General features: G+C 33.6%; 1 protein-coding gene across 6 annotated transcripts in view; it reads left to right on the forward strand.

Annotated features, from left to right (window-relative positions):
• Nucleotides 1–22,124, forward strand: part of LOC129907492 (uncharacterized) — a 134,332-nt gene continuing 112,208 nt past the window's right edge. For 2 of the 6 annotated variants that reach the window (XM_055983755.1, XM_055983759.1), the window contains exons 1-3: nucleotides 186–969; nucleotides 7,195–7,256; nucleotides 13,655–14,794. In XM_055983755.1, coding sequence (XP_055839730.1) covers nucleotides 7,214–7,256; nucleotides 13,655–14,794 — 1,183 coding nt within the window. In that variant the 5' untranslated portion in view covers nucleotides 186–969; nucleotides 7,195–7,213. Of the gene's footprint in view, nucleotides 93–185; nucleotides 970–1,096; nucleotides 1,150–7,194; nucleotides 7,257–13,654; nucleotides 14,795–22,124 lie in introns of those variants that run through there. The other 4 variants (XM_055983758.1, XM_055983760.1, XM_055983757.1 and 1 more) reach the window with 3 other exon arrangements.

Here is a 22,124-nt window from a genome sequence, read left to right on the forward strand (position 1 = left end):
ACAAATGAAGAAGAAAAATCCAATATTTATAATTTTCATCAAAAATTAAGTGTTTTTCCAATAACCACCATTCAAATTAATAAACTACAAATGTAAACAAAACATTTAAACTTGTTATTTAAATCACTTACAAATCAAAAACTAGTGTAAAATTGTAGTTAAATTTACAATTCTTTTACTTATGTCACTATAAAAAGTTTTTTGCCCTCACACAGAAGAAACGAAAGAAGAAAAAAAAATTGAAAAAAAAAAATTATAATGAAAAATTTGTTTACATTTTCAATTCGTCGTTGTGCTAAGTTCCTAGTTTGACCTACATGCGAATTAAAAATCATGCAAAATCTATCGAATTCCGAATTTTAATATAATCGGGTTTTTCGATTTGTAAATAGCTTCTTTTCAGTTGCGCCAAGTAAACAATCCAAGAGTTCGCTAAAAATCGTTGCTTTTCCAACGTCGTCGTAGTTTTTTTTGGGCTTTTTTTTCAGTTTTCCAAGTTCGCACAGTTCAGAGAGTTTTTGACGTCTTTTTCAAATTCGTATTTTTTGTTGTTGTTGCTTTTTTACTTCGAATTGGAAGCAAATTTTTGTGGACAGACGAGTGCGCTGGCTCTACGTTGTTTTTCTAATTAGATTTGTCGTCCTCGTAGCTGTTAACTCTGATAGTTGTCGTGGTTTTGTTTGTTTTCTGTTCTGTGTCGGTTCTCGGGGCAGCTCGGGAGTGCAAACGATTGTGTTGTTTTGGACAACAACGCGTAAATGTCTCACAAACACAAAACTGCACGCTAAAATGCTAATAATAATGGAACAGCCTCGAATATAGGGTGGCTCTGTGAGGTTTTAGAGACGAGACGAGACGAGGAGGGACAACCTATGTCGTTGTTGCACATTGAAATTGAGTGAGAGCTGCTGACCTCGACGTAGTAGAAAGTGGGAATCGTTGTGGCGGTTGGTGGTTGGTAATGTGAAGGTAGGTTGCGATTTTGTTGTATATTGGCGATGTCAACTAAAATTTGATTTTTCTTCTCTTCTCTTCTTCTTTTTTTTTTATTTTTGGATTTGGATTATTTCCTTAATGGAGAAGGAAAAAAAAAAAGAGACTTGCGGAGCGCATTATTAACCTAAAATGTTTTTGGCAAAAGCATTTGAGGTGGGCACACAGTTTTATATACATAAAATCGATAGGATCTGTCCCATGGGTAGCAAGAGCACAAAACTGAATGTTTTCTACACATTGAGTAATAATGATGTTTTGGTTTGGTTGTCAAGCCTTAATGGCATAATTCCTTTTTGATAAAAAAAAAAGCTAAGAGATTAGTTTTTGGTCAGTTCACCGACAACCACTCCTAATCCGAGGGTTGTCAAACTCACAAAAACATTGCATTTTGCAAAACATTGTAGTCAAAAGAATTCCGACGTACACAAACCATCCACGTGCATAATAGTTGGTGGGAATTTTGCAAGTATTTCCACTGAAAAGGACATACTTTAGACGACCAATGGACTACAAAAACTCGGTATCCTTTGAGATGCCTTTTTTTTGCAGATTTTTGTTTGAATTTATAAATGTTACCTATATGTCACTGGGCCATAAGCCATTGCGATAATAACCTAGATGACCTTGCAATAGCTTGGTGCCTTTCTGGAACAAAACAGTGTCTTTCAGTTTAATTTTATGAATTTAAATTTTAAACAGATGTGACATGAAGGATTCCCTCTTATAGTTTGATTATTATTTTTGTCCAAAGTATACATAAAGCATCTTAAAACTATGACCAAAATTCAGAGACTCGCGTGTAGGTACCACTAGTGCCATGAGAACTACACCCACATCAGCCCTAGAAACATTCCTTTCACTTGCCCCGATCGACCTTTTTACAAAAGAATCGGAGGCCATAAGTGCCCTTCGTTTGAAGGAGGGCAAGAACTGGAAAGGGGGCCACTTGGGTCATAAATTAATAATGAACTATGTTGCAAGTAACATTCAAACTGACTATACTCTTCCATTCAATGATTTCAACCCAGTAGCGCTGACAGACTTCCCTACAAGGTAACTCTGGGAGTCAAACAGGGTCATTACTGCAGATCATGTCTCGGTTTTCACCGACGGGTCTAAAACAGACCTAGGCGTAGGGTCAGGCATCTTTTCAGATAACCCTCCCATAAACAAATCACTGAAACTCCCTGACTTCTGTAGTGTTTTTCAAGCGGAAGTTTTTGCAGTTTGCGAAGCAGCTAACATACTCTCCGCACTCCATTTAAAGAACAAAAATATTGATATCTTTATAGACAGCCAGGCAGCAATTAAAGCCAAACTAGTTGACCAGTGTCGTAATACACTAAGGTCCCTAAACATAACGAACATAGTTACCCTTCGATGGGTCCCAGGACATCGTGATATACAGGGGAATGAAAGGGCAGATGAATTGGCCAAAACAGGATAAACACTTGATCCGTGCCAAACCGTTTCATGGGTGCTTATGCCAATGGAGCACGAAAAAAGCAGAATAAAGCAAAGCTTCTTGAACTTTGCAAACGACAGATGGTCAGCTCTTGAAACCTGTCGTGTTTCAAGAAATCTGTGGCCGACCATTTCTTAGAACAAAACTGTAACCATACTTAAGTTAAGCAGGCCTCAGTTGTCCCTATTGATTGGTATCCTTACAGGTCACAACTCAATGGGAACCCACATGAGTAGAATGGGTATTGTCTCATCAGACTTATGTAGAGGGTGTCAAGACGAAGAGGCGGAGGAGGGCTCATACCACTTCCTTTGTGAATGCCCCAGTTTAGCAAAAAGTAGGAAAACAACTCTCGGAGATTACTTCTTCGATGAGTTAGATGACGTCTCGTCCTTGCCACTGAAAAACATAATGAAATTTATCCAAATTTCAGGATGGTTCAGGGAGGCCCCTAACACTAATTCCAACACCTAATTCCCAATAAACCCTTCCCTTACCCATCCTCACTCCTGCCCACCGTAACCCTGGGGATCACAATGGATCCATCGAGATCCGAGTGGGATAACTCGACTTGTCGGATTATCACCCCGTTCAACCTAACCTAACCTATACATAAAGCATTTTCTGAAGCTTTTTCACTTAACTTAGATATTTTGTATTAGGAATAAGTATACTTTTTTATAAAATGCAACTTATTTATTCTTAATAAACCTCATCAAGCATCGTAGTAAGCCTGTTTGTTTGGTTGCTAATTGCCTTCGAAATTACCTATGCCAAATTTGTTGAAGTCATTCTCTGCTTGTACGTTCAACATTGAGAGACATATAACTCTGTCACGTTGTCTATAATACTCATTGAGCTGATATATCGATATCCATAACCGTCATGTGCCCTAGGTTTCTCAGAAACACTTTCTTAAGTCTTCTTAAAAGGCTCAAAGCTTTTCGTTGCATCTTTTGCGATAAATACACTGAACCGAATTGTTAATTGATAGATCTGGACAGTGACTATGCATGTAATCAATACAGTTAATTTGGGAAAAATAAGGTTTTCTTTTCTTATTTAAGAAAGAGCGCTTGGAAACACTAATTTTTTGTTTGATTGCTGCACTGATCTAATTAAACGAAGTTGTAGTGAATTTACTATGTATTAACAAATTTATTTGGCCACCTAAAAGTTATATCTATCCATCGTGATATTTTGCGTCGAATCTCTTCACGATGACTGCTATGCTCGTTGCTTGCATATGAAAGGCGTTTAACGGACTTTTGAAAAATTATGCCACTGGTGTTGCCCTTTTGAGTTACAAACAATTGCTTTGAATATGATATTAAGGACTTGGGTGTTAACTTTGTTGACTTTCGCCGAACAGCGAGTATTCTTCATGGTCATCCTGTTCAAATAACAAAGTTTGGCAATAGTTGCAAGATGCAATATGGATCTGTATAGCTCGTCCTTATTATCTGTTTGATATTTTTTTTTTAAGAGCAATATGATGAAGCTAATAGATTAGTTTTTTTTTTTGGTCAATGAGTGAGACTTGTGTAAAGTTCACCAACAACCACTCCTATCCCGAAGGTTGTCAAAATCTGTCACAAAACATTGTATACAAACAATGTGAACAAACAACACTCCACTTGCAAATTTGTTGTTGGTGGTTTCGGAAGTATTTTTTGCCGAAAGGACATCCTTTATAGACTTGTTATGGATTATCAAAGCTGAAAATCCTTTGAGATACTTTTTTTGTTTTGTTAGCTATGTCACTGGGCCAATAAGGTGTCCCTTAAAGTTCAAAAGTCATTGCGATCATAACCTTGGAATAACTTGGTCCTTTTCAGCTGAACAATATTAGGAGCCTTTTATGATTGCATCAATACAATTGATATAAACTTCCTCTTACAGTCGTTTTGACGGACCTATCTCACTAATAGATTGAATGTTTATGGTCCACACTTAAAAAAAAGCATATTAATAGACTGATGAAGGTATTGGCTCCTCGAGGCATCTTCGAGCTAGTCTAACTTACTTACATAGGGTGACCATGCGCCGTAACACGGCTACTTTCCGCTATGGATTTGGGCCAAAATCAAAAAGCTTTGCCAGCCAGCTCTATCCTTAGCTCGCTGCTTCCTGTTTCGTTAGCCAAGTTGATTGAGGTCCAATTCCAGTTGGTTGAGACCCGCCACCTCAGACGAGGTCTTCCTCTACTGCGCCGCCGCCCCTCTAAGTTGGAGTCGATGCTTTGTTGTTCATGCGCTCCACGTTCCCTTGCCATAGCAGGCGCTGCATCTTCAATTTCTTGGCTAGGTTAGTGTCCTTGTACTACCCGTAAAATTGGTTGTTGTATTTTCTTCTCCAATCACCATCAATGCACACGGGACCGAAAATAGCACGAAGAACTTTTCTCTCAAAAAAAATCCAGGATGTTTCATCCACCTTTGTTAAAGTCCATGCTTCTGCACCATATAGCAGGACTGATGATAAGGGTCTTATGTATAAAGGGACACCTTAGTTGCTGATGAGAGGGCTTTGCTGGTCAATTGCCTTCTCAAACCAAAGTTTGTTGTTGTTATTGACTGTGTTTAAAGCGGAGCCTAGGTAGACAAAGTCCTATACTATCTCGAAGTTATGGCTGTCGATGGTTACGTTTTGCCCAATGCGTCGGTGTTGAGTGTCATTTTTTTGACGACAGCATGGTTTCCCCTCATTGACCTTTAAACCCATTTTTGCCGCTTCTTCCACTTAGTTTTTAGATTTATTATCTAGTAGCATACAGTGCTTAATGCTTTATGTTGAGCCAAGGAGTTGGATTCAAAGAGTTCGTGCTTCGATGTCCATAAACTTCGCACGAAATACCCATATCAGTAATTTTTTATCTTTTTGGCTAAGTCGACGTTCACTGTAAAAGACCTTTAGTTCTGCATTTTTGAATAAAACCATATAATTATAGTACGTAGTACTTCTGATAGATCGTAGATCTCTACATTTTTTGCTAGTAATGGTTCTTTCAGTCAATTTGGCGATCATTTGCCTATTAAAGCTTAATTTTCTTGCAATTACGGTGTTCGTTGTAGTTCCATTTATACACGCATCCAGAGACCTTGGCTGTAGTTATTAACATGTAGTGATAGTGAGTGAACAGAATATTTGTATACTTGGTCTATGGAAAATTGGAATTGGAATCCAATTGTAAAACTATACTTTTGGACGTTTTTTGGCCTGGAGCCACCAAAGTCCTCTTGTCACAAAGTTGATCAGCCTGATTATAGTTGTTTAGACGTTTTCGTGGAAACTTTTTATAATTTTATGGTATATTAATTCACTTTTTAGCGTAGTCAGATTTGCTGAAGTGGTTGAAAGGGATGTTCTTTTCCTCAATAGATTTTGATCATTCTTAAGGACAGCTGGTCTCATTCGTTCACTGATATTGTTATTCACAGCTTTTCCAAAAGAGCACGGTTGTCATATAGCCATTTTCTTTCGTTTTTTATTAACATCTCGAACCTTTTACCTTGTTCTTTAGTTCGAAAAAAAAGGGAAGTATTTTTCTTTTGAACATGTTTGCTTCAAATATGAAAATGTTCTCTAGATAAATAATATCATATAACTAGTGAGGAATTTATTTATCGGAAACTATATTTACAGCAGTGACATAGAAAAGAGTATCCTCGGTATCCCTGATCTTATGATGATCTTATTCTTGTGATAAGCCAGTACATTGATTTCGTTAACACTGTTACTAAACGAGTTCAATAACTCGTTCTTTGTACCAACAATTTGTACTCAATGATGTCTTACAGTTTTAGGATGAGATTTGAATTATAGACTGCGCTTGGATTAAGATCAATAGCAAAAGTTTTATTTGATAAATTGAATGGTAGATAATGGTAACGAGTTGATTAGCTGATGAAAACTAAAGTGGCCGTTTTAAGTAAACATAATAATATTTCACCTAGTTCAGTTGACCTCAAAAAATGGAACAATTCCAAATCGGGATACTTGCCGTCAATTTGTGAGTTCAATCCGTCGAACCCCAAAATCAAATAACTAATGTAAAGCAGATACGTGGGAGAGTTAAGATCCTCCCACAATACCCACATCGAAATCATTCATGCGCCGAATTAGTTGAGAGTTGTAGATGTGCATTTCTTATGAAATGCCGAGTGCTTCTGAAGTTCTAAACTTGGCCTGGTTTCCATTTGGATCCCATAGTTATGTGATTTAAACACTATCGTTAAACACACATTCTTTTTGGGAACTTTTGTTTCTACCTGAAACATAATCTTTTTTATCAAAAAACAAAACCGACTTCCATGGATTTTATGGTTTTTCTAATAGTTCCTATGGCTATAATTGCACGAAATTGAAATGGGACCACACTGCAGCCACCAGCTTTCCAATACAAAAATTGAAAATTGGTTCACTCAGTCCAAAGTTATGAGGCAACAAACATAAAAAAAAAAAAAAATTTTGGAAGTCGGTAAAAAGTCCTCTGAAAGGACACCTACTCCGACATAACAATTATTTTCAAGCTTCAATACAAAATTTGGAAAATACATAATAACAAAAAGTGAACATTCTGTAGAGAAAGATTGGACACAAAGTTAAGAAGCGCATGTGTCTAATCTTTAATTTAATTTTACTCATATTACTAAATGTTTATAACTTTTACCAGTTTAATATAGCTTTTATCTTCTGTTTTATATTATTAATATATTTTCTTTTGATTTCAGAAAAAATGCTGGCTAGTATATGATGTCTTCACAAGCTGTGTATTGTTTGAATCTTCAGATACGTAAGTATTTTATTATGCAGAAAAATTAAAAAAAATTTAAGGCAGGTTTAATAATTACGATAGTTTTTTTTTTTGTTTATACAGGAGTGGATTAAGCTTTTAGAAGAAGTTACACTTAGCTAATTTAAGGGGTACACATACGTAAGTACACGTATGTGTACTTACGATTATAGACGAGAATGTATAGCTCGTGATAAGAACTCTTTAAATCATTGGTAGGGCTCCATACACAAGTTATTTTGAGATTTCGAATCACTTTAAATTCCATCCAGAATGGAAGAAATAGAAATTTTTCCACACATGTTTTTTGGATTTAATAGCAATGCAACATTCTTCTTCATATGTTACATTAATTAAAGTAATTTTTAATTGCCGATCTTATAAAGTCAAAATAAATCTAATTCATAAAGAAAATGGTAATTTATTAAAAAAAAAAAAAAACAATAAGAATATTATCTTTAATTTATTTGAAAGAAATGGTAAACTGATGATAATTGGTATCAACCGTTGATTTACCACTTGTATAAAGAATACAGTAAGAACATTATTTTACATTTAACCATGGAATACCTTTTTTTATGAAACAATGAGGTTGCAAGACAAAAAGAAAAAAACACTAGCTCAATAAAATTGATAGCACTATTAGACCTGCTTACTATAGGTTTTAGAAAACTTTTTTTTTTTGGAACTCTCAATCTACTCTTTTGTATAACAAGCCAACATAAATTTAAGATAAAAAGATAAAATAGAAAACAGGGTACAAAAAGCTTAAAAGGCTTATTTATTAATGGTCGATCCTTTACTTAAATTAACCAATAAAAGAAATAAAGCTACCATAATCCTTCCTCTCATAATAATGTTGACAGCAAAATAAATTTTTTTCAAATACAAATATTCTTACTAGTAGATATATGTTTTAACAGTCTTCAGTATGAAGTTATCTGAACTAAATTTAGTTTAACACTTGCCTCCGACAGTCGTCAAGTACGAATGGAAATGCTGGCATGTTATGAACACATCCTAAAAAGTCAGAGAATTGTGATTTTTAAAAGAAAAAACAACAAATAAGCGGTTAATCGGATGTACATTAAAAAAAAAATCAAAGTGGTGTATGTAATCTAAAATTAAAGGGCAAGTAAAAAGTGACTTGCACCCTTATCGAACAGAAAATAGTCGATCTTATCACCAAAATTCGATATCATGAAACAATGAACAAACCATATTGATTAACTAAGTTAATTTGTAAAAGAGAAGAACACCCCATATCATCAGACCAAGTTTATTATATAAATTCTCGCTACAAAAATATATACAAAAAATCTAACCGCAATAGCTCTTCTAACCCTAAAATATGAGACAATTTGTCATATCCCTAATTTAAGCGTCACAACCATAAATCACGCTTACAATGACCGCTATACTGTACCCCAGAACAACCGCACACAACAAGTTTCTCAAACCCCCCCCAAAAAAAAAAAAATGTACTCGAAAGTACTACGAGTTACGAGAAAAACCCTAAAAACCGCTATACTGGTACAAGGGTACATATTCTATAAAGCATGCATACATGTTTGTATGAATGTACTTGGTCTATTTATTACTTCCAGAGATATGCAAGCCTCCTGTTTTTTATTTGTGTGTTCCATCTTTTGCTAAAACCTGCCTCCATCCGCGTATTAACAATTCACCAACTCTTGTACAGTTTGGCATTTCAAGTATGTGCGAGAATATTGTGTGGATGCTGTGGACACACGATACCGATCTCTCTTTCTAAGAATAAGAGTCCACCAAAATGACCACCAACAAAATAAAAAAAAAGAAGAAGATAAAAACCCCCAAAAACCAGAGCGTCATCGTCGTAGTATTTATTTGGTACCGCGAAATTAAATTTTGTGTACCTACAGCTTGTCAGATTGTTGGTTTGGAAACTCAAGCCTCAGAACTCCGGACCAACTATCTCGCTGGAAGAAGAATAAATATTCTTTTCGAAGGATACTTGACTCACACTCCAAATCTTGTCACTCCGGACCATAATACCTCTCTCGGTTGGACCAACTATTAAGAGATTTTTCACAAACTTGCTGAAAGTTTTATGATGCGCTGACCCTGGAGCATAGTACTGAACAGCCCAAGCGAAGGGACAACCCCAACGAATGTTTAACTCTTTGCCGAATTTATCGCATTTACATTTACGGATGAGCAAAGACCAACAACAAGAATTGGTTTGGCTATAGAATGACTACGACGACGACGGTAACGACAACGATGACGACGCCACCATCCAGAAGACGAAAGCACACTTTCAATTGTCCACGCTCGAGGTGTATAGGGACGACAGAGAGGCCTCATACCTGTGACCCCCCAACATAACCATAACCCACTCGTAATATTGGTCACTCTTGTTCCGTGGTGGGAATTTGTCGCGTAAAACACCACTAAGAGTTCCTTTTATAGCTTTCTGCTTCTGCTGCTGCTATAATAGTCGTATACCGTTATTGGTGCCGGGTATCGTGGTTTTGTTTTTGGGGTTTTGCTATGACATGTCTTCTCCCTCCACCAACCAAACTCCCAGAAAGGAAGCAAACGTGTACACGCAGCGTTGGATAACAAACAAAGAGAGTGGAGGTGGCACTGCACACCATTATCATGAAGGATGAGTTCCTTTTGTGTAACAAAATGAAAGGACAAAACGGACAAACGGACGGAAGGAAGGACATAACGGACATACGCTCCTCTGAGAGTAGAGCAAAAGGCGAACAAAAACTCATCCGACAGCTAATTATGACCTCGCAATTTTATATTAAGGTGACTTCTACTATTTTAAGCATGGTTCTAGCAGCCGCGTGTTCCGCGTGTGGATTGTATTCTATAGGTACGAGGTCTATAACATTGATTTCGGAGGGTAGGTGTTTTAGAACGACCATCAGAGGCACCTAACCCCCACCTCCCAAAAAGAGTATACGAATATTTTACCAGTAAAAGTGAACACATTTATTGCGTTAGTAAGAAATAGTGCTATAAATATGTCCCGTTCTTGATTTAGCGATATGCCTCCGTTCCAAACGTTCGTTTTTGGTTTGAAAGGATCATAAAAACAACAAACCAGATAGATATAATATTTGTTTTGATGCCATAAAAAAAGGACAAGAACTTTCCGGTGGTGGTCGGGTTATATAGAAGAAACAGAAATGAAGACAAAGTCGTTGGTCAAAAAGGAAAGGGTTACTTCTATATAGCTGATGGACAAAACAACAACGGAACTACCTACACCGATATAGTGACGGCCTATATTGTTATTGAAACATGTTTTGTATATATGAACGACGACGACATTTGTTTTTTTTTTTGTTCAGTCTTCTTCGTCTCATTTTTTTTTTTATAGTGCTTTAGATAGAACGTGCGGACGGACAGTGTTTCTATACACGAGGAGAGTGTATAAAACTTGGTTTCATAATGGATTTCAATTGGGAGTTCCAATGTCAGCAAGTTTTTCTTTTTTCTGTCCGTCTCTGGTACTGTGTGGTATATCTTTGGTGTATCTCTCGTGAGAGTGAGGGGGGTGATGGTTATGTAGGTTGGTTTGGTGGTGGACTCAAAACCATTAAAATCACCTTGCGCGATATGGTGATGGTAGTGACGTGACAGCGGCGATGGTGGTGGAATGAGAAAAGGATTTTTGTTTGGAAATGTCAGTGGAGCATGGGTCATGGACCAGTTAAAGGGGGAGGTGATGTTATTTTTTTTTTATTTTCATATACATTCATTCGTTTGGTGGTTGGTTTGTGTTGGCCCATTTCACGTTTCGCTGTTGAAGGCATTTTTATTAAATTAAAAAAAAAAAACATTATTTGCTGAGGCTGTTTTTTTTGTGTTTCCTTTTTTTTTTTAAATTTTTGTTTCCTTTTTTTTAAGGTTTTCTTGTGCTTTCATGGTTTTTATATTATATTTAATTTAATTCACTTTTTCTGTTAATAAAGTGGATTCCATCCATATCATACACATATTTTTCTGGAAGTGCCATATGTTTTTATATGTAGGAAATAAAAATACCTAAAGGTGAGGAAGGACGAACAGAAAAAATTGTTTTATATAATTTTTTTTTTGAAAACAACCAACTTTTGAGTTCTTCTATACTCGCGGATCAAACCACACATTAGTGTTATGAAAAATTATGGTGGGTTCTATATATGGGATTTTTTAGAGATGAATTTTTTTTCCAACTTTCTTTTGGATACAAGTACAAAAGGGATATTTTTAATGGTTGACCTTTAAGTTTGGAAATAAAAAAAAAACCTTAAAAGTACTAGACTTAAAGATGAGAGTTTTACCAATGGCAAATGTTATGCAAACAAATAAATGAAATAGATTTCAAAGTGCTTTATTGAGAAGACACAATATCTCAAAGGGAAGTTCTATTAGTGAGCTGATTAAGCAACAGAATTGTTTACTTTGTAATGAAAAAATGCAAATTGCATGATGGGTAGTACTCATTCCATATTCAAGTTATTTTAAGGTATTGGATCACTTTTTTTGCATTTGTTTTTAAATTTCAAAAGTAAGAGCTTATGTTTTGTTCATTGAAACCTTGCAGTTTAAGAAGTTCTTAATTTTGTTTGCAGTTTTAAAGCATTAAAAATGATACTAGAGAGAAGAAATTAATTTAAGAAACTCCAACTTGCTTTAAGTGCTCATCGATTTATCGCCATAGATTATTTGGAACCCAGGGAGGTATAACTGTTATAGGAATTCGCGCGAAAAAAAAAAAAAACAGTTTAATGCATTAATCCAGGAGTTACATACATTCAATTGGATATGGAATAGAAGCAAAAGACTAATGGCAGTAAAAAATTATATATTCGTCGTGAATAGCGACTAAACGTTAGGAAAAAGATGAACTAAAGTTTTTTTTTATTTGCATTTAACATCAAATTGGCCAAAATAGCCTGCATATAAACATACCTAATATAAATCTACAAATATTCATTAAAAAATTGCTCGCATAAAAAATACATGTACATATGTACATTATATCAGTCATATTTTTTACAATGTTCATTTACCAAATCTATTTTTATTTTGTTGATAAAACTAAATGTGATTTTTTAATAACTCACAAAATAATCAATCACAAATCAATGACAAAACAATCTAAAAAAAAAACATACCGAAAAGTTTATAAAATGCAATTCAATAGAATAATTCTAATAGCAAAATGAAACATACATATTTGCATTAAAATTTTTTTATTGCAATTAAAAATATCTATATATTTTAAAAAGAAACAAAAAATGCAAACAAAAAATTTTCGAATTTCTCAATTCTCAGTTTGAACTTATAATTATTACTTGCGGTATATGTAGGTACTATAGGGCAAGTTTAGGATTCGTAAAAAAAAATCGAACTCGAGATAACAATTTTACATGACATTACGATAATGGAGAATGCCAAAAAAGTGGGTCCGGCAATTCTGTCTGTCTGTCCGTCTGTCTGTCTGTCTGTCTGTCTGTATGTACCTCAAGCTACAGCCTAAACTATTAGAGTGATTTTGTTCAAACTTGGTAGTTAAGAGTTTTGGGTGATTCCCTAGAGGACAAATTGAAATTTTTTTTTTAGGATAAAAACTAACGGTACCTGTCATATAATGGAAATAGAAAAGTTAATTTTTTTCAAAAACGGCTCTAAAGATTTTCATTCAAATTTTTGAGTGTAGCAGTACACACATAAGAGCCAACTTTCCAAATAAAAAAAATATTTTTTTTACCGTTATTAACGGTACCTGTCATATAACGGTTTTTTTGATTTATGAATATCTCGTTCAAGAATACCCCGATTTCAACGAAAATGTTTATACAAAATCTTTTAGGTAAAGGTAATGTTAAAAATTTAGAAAATTTTCAAAAAACACATTTTTGGATTTTTAAAAAATATTTCAATTTTTTTTTTTGAAAAATCAATTAAATATAAAAAATTATTTTTTTAAAAAACGGCTCTAACGATTTTCGAACATTTTTTTCTAAAAATTCCCTTTTATACAAGAAGTAAACTGGCATACTTGGTTTTTTGTGAAAGATCACTTAAAACGATATTTAATTAATTATAAAAAACAGATTTTATTTTTTTTAATTTCTTGAAAATATCAAATTTTAAATTTTCTTAATTTTCTTGAATAAAAAGCTTTAACATTAGAGTAACTTAAAGCATAAGAGCAAGTACGTGCGACCCCAGTCGTGCATTTTATTTTTTATTGAATAAAGATCTTTTTATTATTAGCCGTATCTTCTGGTCGAAATTTCTCAGAATTATTCAAAATTTCTACTTTTTAAGTTTTATTAAAATTCTGACTACTGAATACCTAATTCTCTTAAAATAAAATCTCTCATTTTTCCTTTTTCTTACAGAATCAAATTGTGATGAAAATGGCAAAACTGTTACAACTCGAGCTCAAAACTCCAACGAAGTGTCCAAATCATCTTGCATCACAATGGACAGCAGTTCCAGTGATGATCCGTCGCCATTACAAAAAGCGATTGTCCAACATAATCCATCACAATCGATATTCGACACTGGCCAATCGCAACAATCGACTGGTAGCACCAATAATATCATTCTCTTGCGAGGTTCTCGCAATGAAAATGGCCAAATAATCATTCAAAACAAGCACGATGTGATAAGTTTCATCAACGAAGAGGACAAACCCTTAATCTTGCATACACCACGTAAGACAAATGGTGGTGCCAATTCCACCTCATCATCTGGTGGCAATGGCAACACTATTCTCTTGCAAACGCCAATCAATGCAAACCAATTGGAATCGGTGCTGCTCCAATCGGCAGCGTCTATGAAAAAGGGCAACCTCGGTGAACGGTCCTTCCTCATCCAAAAGCAACCAAGTCGGACCTACACTACGGATGGCAATCGCCTTACAACTACAACCACACTCTCTGGGGCAAATGCCAAAGGGCCCTTCATATTGCAAACGCTAAAACGCTTAGAAAAGTCACAATCAATCCTTGTAATACGGAACTCGAGTGCTAATACGAGCAACAGCAACAACAACAACAACAACACCTCTACAGTGACTTCTAGTGATGTTACAACAGCTGGCAATGTTAACACTGCCACATCTACGCCACCATTAGCCACATCATCGTCGTTGCCTTCGTCTTTGGCCTTCTCCAGAGTGACCACCACCCCGCAATCAACACAAACGGGTCTGGTGAAGCAAACTTCATCTGTGTCAGTAACAACGGGAGCAGCTGTAGCAACAATTCCCAGTCGGGTCAAATCTACAAATGCTCGCTTAGGTATTATCCAGCAACAGCAGCAGCATGCCAACAATAATAACAAAGGCAATAACACCGGCAATAACTATAGCCGGAACCCTCGAAATTCCCATCATGGTGCTGGAGGAGGTGTCGGTTCCGGGGTGGGTACAGGCGGCAGCGGCGGCGCCGGTACTACTGTGAGCCTGGATGAAGTCCAGAATAAACTTGAAGCAGCGGGACAGCAAAAAAAGACGAATGTACCTCTTGGGAGTGGTAAGTGCTTTGTTGTTTGTTTCTCTCATAATAATTACAAAGCAATGCAATCCTATGCATCATAGTCTCCATATTCGTATAGCTACGAGTATGTTCCAGAAAAATATGAATGTGTGTAAATCAGTGTGTGTATTTGTATGTGGACTTTTGTTTTGTGCATCCTGCAGGTGCATGATGGGTTCTTCTATGCACATTGGCTCTTTGGCTAGAGAACAGTAGTGTCGATATGGTGATAGGAATCACGACGAGGTTTTGTGTATTTATTTGTTGCGTTGCGTTTTGATAACGAGCCCCGAATACTTGTCTAGCTTTAGTTATTCTGCCCAGGAGATGTTCCTAGTCGCCTGAAGATATCATTTTTTTTTTGTTGGTTTTTGGGAAATAATATTAAGGATTTTATATTCATAAAAGGAACAAACAATAAAAAAAATTTACCAAAAAAAGTGGAGTGTAGGGTCCTTGAACTTTTTGAACGTATAAATTGATTGAGTAAGTTTGAACTATGTACGAGTACGAATACGAAAATTGAATTATTTTTATAAGGCTCGACATAGTCAGACAAAGTTCAAGAAAATTATGACAAAAAATGTTATTTAAAAAAACGTTTTTAATATACAGGGTGTCCCAAAAGTAATGGATCAAACGAAATATGCTGATAGGCCAACTTAAGGGCTCTCAGAATTTGGTAACTTGTTCATCCCAAATCCTTACGGTTTTCGTTTTGTGAAATTTCGAAAAATCCCGACTTGGCAACAGTATTTTGCTTCCTCTGCCCATAATTGATTTTTGTTTTTTACAATTCTTTCACTAAAACATTGCCTAATAATAAGAAATAACTAATTAATCAAAATATTTTTTATTTCATATGCCATTTTGCTGCAAATTAATTAACAGTTCCATGTTTTATAAAAACTCAATTTATTACTTTTATTTCAGAGCAACACCCTGATAAAAATTTGTATGGTGTGGTACAGGTTTATTATTTTAAAAACTTGCCGTGTTATTGCAGTTTTCAAAAATGTATAAAAGTTTCCAAAGTTGAAGTCGAACTAAAGATATTACAATTTGAATGCAAAAAAACGAGGTTTTCAGAGAAAAATAACAAAGAAAATAAACACATTTTCTCGACTGTTGTTTGTTTATTTATTTTTGAATAAAAGCCTCGATTTTTGTTTGTTATTTTGCTCTGAATTGAAATTGTAATATCTTTCGTTCTAGTTTCAACTTTGGAAACTTTTATACATTTTTGAAAACTGCAATAACACGGCAAGTTTTTAAAATAATAAACCTGTACCACACCATACAAATTTTTATCAGGGTGTTGCTCTGAAATAAAAGTAATAAATTGAGTTTTTATAAAACATGGAACTGTTAATTAATTTGCAGCAAAATGGCATATGAAATATAAAATATTTTGATTAATTAGTTATTTCTTATTATTAGGCAATGTCTTAGTGAAAGAATTGTAAAAAACAAAAATCAATTATGGGCAGAGGAAGCAAAATACTGTTGCCAAGTCGGGATTTTTCGAAATTTCACAAAAACTGCATTAAAACGAAAACCGTAAGGATTTGGGATGAACAAGTTACCAAATTCTGAGAGCCCTTAAGTTGGCCTATCAGCTTATTTCGTTTGATCCATTACTTTTGGGACACCCTGTATAAAAGAGTAAAAGAAAAGTACATTATGTACTTTAATTTACAAAGTTCATCAAAGCAAATCGCTTTCGCATAAAGCTCTGATAGTTCGGATACGTTAAAACTAGGCATGTACTATATGAGGTGTTCAGAATAATAATGGGTCACTTCCATTTGAAATGTTCGCATTAAACTGAACTTTGAGAAGCTCTGTTTCACAGATCAACAGCAGAATTTCTTTCTTTCATTCTATTTTATAAAATAGCCAACTTATAGAGAAGTTGACTTGACCCACCATTATTCTGAACGCCTTATATTTATGTATAACGCTATTAAACAAGGCTATACTTTTCCCAAGGATTTTTGGAGGTGCTGAACTGGAATTCGAAGTGACAAATGAAGTAACGTTTTTTGAGATAACACTTTTGGAAAATATAAAGGTTTTAAGTTTTGTGCATTATTTTTTTTGTTTCCAAAAAGTTTTTAAGAAATGAATTGAATGAAAAAAATTTAAAGGTTTCAAAAATTTTTGAATGAGGGTTGAGGATTTGTTAAAAAAATGCTTTATCGACTAGTTTTTGATACGATTTTAGAATGGCGATGCCATTTGCGTTACGCATAGCGTATAGCAACGTATCGAACTTTATAATTGATGTTTAGTAAAGTTTCACATTTTTTTAAAATTACACACTTATCGAAAAAAAAAAACAAATCCCAAAAAAAGAATCTGTTCGTGAAAACTTTTTATATAATATATTTTTTTTTAAAAAAGATAGAATTTAATACTGCATCTTTTAGAAAGCAATTTTTTTTTAATTCTTTGGTTTTTTCTAGCGACTTCAAAAATTTAAAGGAAGTCCCAAAAAAACCTGAACTCTACAAAACCAAATTTATATGTTTTTGGAATAATTAATTTTTCATAGGATAGGAGGATAGGAGGAGCTACCATCTTCAAAGACTAATGGCCAATTTCATAAAGCACTTTTAAATATTTATCAGGCTTTTACGTCCTAAAATATCGTTTCTTCTATACAAAAAACGTCATTTAAAAATTTAAAAGGCTTTTAATTATTTATTAAATCGGTCATAATTCGGTTTTCATTTTATAATTTTTTGGGACATTTTAACACAAAACCAGCAGTTTGAAACTTGTAAACAGTAACATTTACCATTAAAAGAGGCATTAACCAGTTCGGTAAATTGATTAAACTTGAAGATATAATGGATTAAAGCTCCTTTAAATAACTTTAAAGTGAAATTTTTGGATTGTGTATATTTTTTTTTGAAAACACTCAAAGATTTAACTCTGTTGAGGACTATAAATATTAAATACTACGATATGAATTAAATGAACTGGTTGAATCTATTTTTTTTTTGCGGAGGAATGTGTACCATGTACCTACTTAAGAAAATGTTTTTTTTTCCATTGGATCAGCCATTTTTAGCATCTTTAATTTTCAGTATTTTAAAACAAGATTTTGAAGCAGTTTTCGTTGGGAACAACTTTTTCGGTAAATTGATTAAACTTGAAGATATAATGCATTAAAGCTCCCATAAATAACTTTTAAGTGAAATTTTTGGATTGTTTATGATTTTTTTCTGAAAACACTTCAAAGATTTAACTCTGTTGAGGACTATAAATATTAAATACTACGATATAAATTAAATGAACTGGTTGAATTTATTTTTTTTTTTTGCGGAGGAATGGTTACCTACTTAAAAAAATGTTTTGCTTGCATTGGATCAGCCATTTTTAGCATCTTTAATTTTCAGTATTTTAAGAAAAGATTTTGAAGCAGTTTCCGTTGGGAACAACTTCTGAATTAAGGATTTGCCAAAAGCAATGAACTAAATGTCAGTATTAAGAGTGAAAACCAAGCACTTTAGAAAAACTTTAGAGCAACCTGGGACAAGTTTTGATTTTTTCTGAATTCTGAAAAGGAGACCAAACTTTTTTTTTTTTATATTTATAGTAAATTTTTTTTCTAACTCTTAATTTTCAAAAATTTGGGGACTAAATATATTTTTTTCTGAATTCGTTAAAATAATTTTTTAACTCTAAATCTACATTTTTTATTATCTTTAGGCGCACCTTATATTAATTCGAATTTTTTTAAAATACCTATTGAATTTAGAAGTCCAAACATTTAGGAACAACTGGGAACAACTTCTAGAAATTCAATTTTTGTAAAATAGAGGGCTAGACAAAAAACAGGTATAAACCCTCATCTTAAAAATTTAAACATTCCAGACAAAAACGGCGAAAACCTGGCAAAATTTTTAAATATATTAATTTCAAAAAAGGATGACTAACTGGGATCGGGTAAAATTCTGGCTTCAAAATTCTGCTTTTTCAGCGAAAATTCTGTTTTTCAAAATTCTGCTTTTTTTCTATTCTGTTTTTCAAAATTCTGCTTTTTAAAATTCTGCTTTTCAAAATTCTGCCAGCATTATATTTGAACAAAAAAATTCTGCTAATTCTGTTTTTTTTTTTATAGCATATGCGCTAAAGAAAAATACACCTCATTAATGTAATTCTCAACATTGGTACTTTCCTAAATTTTTTTATTTAAGTGTCGCAAATATTTTTTGAAATGCATATACTGACTTTCTTTCAAATAAAATATGTATACTAATTGGAACCGATGTTGTATATTCCTTTTCTTATTCAAATTTTTGAATATTCATCTTTATTTGATAAATTAATAAATTTTTAGTTATTTTCGGAAATGTTTAATATTAAAAACCTTTTCTTAATATTTACAAATTTATTCATTTATAAAACAAAATTTAATTCGCATTTAAAAAATGACAAATTATGTAGGTAAGTAATCAAATAAGCAGATAATTTTTCAAAAAGATGATTTTACAGAATTCTGCAAAAAATTAAAAAAGGTTTTGGAAAATGTTCCAAACCCTTTTTTATTTTTTGCAGAATTTTGAAAAGCAGAATTATGAAAAGCAGAATTGTGAAAAACAGAATTTTGGAAAACAGAATTTTGAAAGCAGAATTTTGTAAAGCAGAATTTTGAAAGCAGAATTTTGACAAAAAAATTTTGACCCCGGCAGAATTTTGACCCCAACCCTGACTAACTACATAATATTAAAGAACTTTTAATATTTCGTATTTTAGCCAATTTTTTTTCAGCAAGAATCCATTATAAGTGGAAAAACACTAAAATCATTCAATTATGACATTTGCATGAATCACAAAATAAGAAAATCTTTAGAACTGATTTAAAAAAAAACTCCATGCTTTTTAAAATTTTTCTAAATTTTAACATTTGGACATTTTAATACAAAATCTTGATTATTACAACGCATGAAATTTGTATTAAAAATTATCCTTAAAATTGCATACCCTTTCTGTAAAAAAACAAAAACAAATAAAAAAATATTTATTTAGGAAAAGCCCTAAAACAATATCTTATTCGATTCGAAAAAAAGCTAAAAAAAAAATAAATATTTTTGTACGTCAAACACCACCATATTTATATTCATTTGCTTTCATGAAGGAAATTGCAAAAAAATACTTGTTCATTCGCTGTGCATTTCTTGCTTGTCTATCTAATAGACATAAACCCACACGACACAATTAGCTTGAGAACATTAACATACACAAGGTCCCTTGTTATACGTTTTTATTTCTGTAACAATCCTCATTCAATCCTCACGTCAACTTAAGTTCTAAATAGTACAAAAAAAAAGAAGGAAACGAAAAAAAATTAAAAATACTTCATACAGGCGGAATGTCCTTCGGCGCGCGTACCCATCATTCCGAGTATTTTTTTCTCACCCCCACCTTCTCTTTATTTTTTTTTTCAAACAAAGGCTAAAAGTTGATTAACACCTCCTCGTTCAGTGAGTGAAATAAAAAAGAATACCACGTATATCTACAAAAAACTCTTGTGTTTAAAAAATTGTTTCCTGTTTTCATTTTGCTTTTTTTAGAGTTCACTTCCGCCACCTACCCCTATTTTTCAGCTGATGGGTCAGATTTAAAATTAAATGTTTGAAAAAGAAACAACTCAAATAAAAAAAGAAAGCACGGACAAAATGAAATAAGCTCCAGTGTAGTGTAGAATGAGCAAAAGAACACACAAAAAAAAAGGATATATGAAGCACACGGCAAGCAGGCAGGATACAAGCCTACATCATTACCCATTAAGGCCGAAGTTCGCTATCTCCTGGCTTGCATGTAAATACCCATTCAGGATGTGTACCCGTTGTTTCTTTTTTTTTTGTTCGCCCTTTTTTTTAGCCAGGATCTCAGAACCATAGAGCCTTTTATGCACTTCCTTTGTCCTCATCATCATCGTCGTCGTCGTCGCCGTCATCCACGTCATCGTGTGCCATAAGCGCGGGGGCTTTTCAAACAAAATTTCAAAAGGAAAAAAAAAAGACCCAAAAAAAAAAAAACTAAAAAAATAAAGGAATAACGAATAACGGTACCTTTAACAGAGAGACGAAGCGAAAAAAATTAAGCAATGATATCTAATTAGTAGACAAGTGTTACCTAGTACCAGGATCCGCTTTTATTTTTCGCCGGAAGTGTACACCAAAAAACTTTTTCCCATATTCGACGAAAGCAAAACATACAAAAAAAAAAAAAAAACACCAAAAAAAGAGAGAGAGTGGAAAGTTATAAGTTTAACTGTAACAACAAAATGTAATAAAATGAGAGAAAAGGACTGAAAAAAAACATCGACAACTTTATGAAATAACTCGTGGCTGAATAGCTTGTCGATTCAATGGCGGGCGGATGATGGTGGCAGAAGTCTTTTTGGGTAACGGTGGTAAACCATAGTGTTTTTTAGAAGAGTGGAAAATATTATTATTCATCTCGATGGGGTTGTTTGATTTTTGTGGGAGGGAATCTTTCAATCGACAGACGACGCACAAAACACAACAATATTGTCAACCGACAATATAAATTCCCATTGAGTCCTTGGCTAACCATACCCAGACTTGAACTGACTACGACGACATTTTTGGGTGTTCACAAATCGATGTTACTTAATGTAGGTACCATCGAAATCAACACTTCTGCGAAACGCGATTCGGAAATTATTATGTCCCTTGAAAGATTTAACATTGAATAGCAGATTGCTATCAAATGGAGAAGAAGATGACGACGACGACGACTCTTGCCGTTTTGCTCTGATAGCAGATGCCAAAAAGGCAAACGAGGATAAAGATTTTCTTTTGGATACTTGTGAATTTGTACATGAGGTATACTTGAATGTGGGAAAGTCTAATATGTAAAAATAGACTGATTCAAAAAAAATTTTTTTTTTGTTCAAATACTTTTTGATGAACCATTAAAAATGTATATAAAATTCCAAACTCAAAAACACAATCTTTCCCATGTTAATCATATGGGAAATAGAAATTTGCGATGCGGCGGTACTTAATGTTATTATTAAGGGCTGAAACTTTTACAGTATTTTTTTTTTGTCATTTCCAATAATATTTTCGGTAATGCTTTGAACAAAAAAAAATTTTGTTTGAATCAGTCTAATGTTAGAACATTCATTTTTTTTTTTTAATTTACTTAAATTTTTAATTTTCGACCTACAGAATAATTCGTTAAAAAAGTGTTGACACTCTTTAATAACACGACACATTCTTATTGTGCCTTCAAAAACAAGAAAAGATAATTTTTTGTCACATCAGATTTAAAAGCAGTTAAG

The sequence above is a fragment of the Episyrphus balteatus genome, chromosome 1, assembly GCF_945859705.1.
Source record: "Episyrphus balteatus chromosome 1, idEpiBalt1.1, whole genome shotgun sequence".
Classification (NCBI taxonomy): Eukaryota; Metazoa; Arthropoda; class Insecta; order Diptera; family Syrphidae; genus Episyrphus; species Episyrphus balteatus.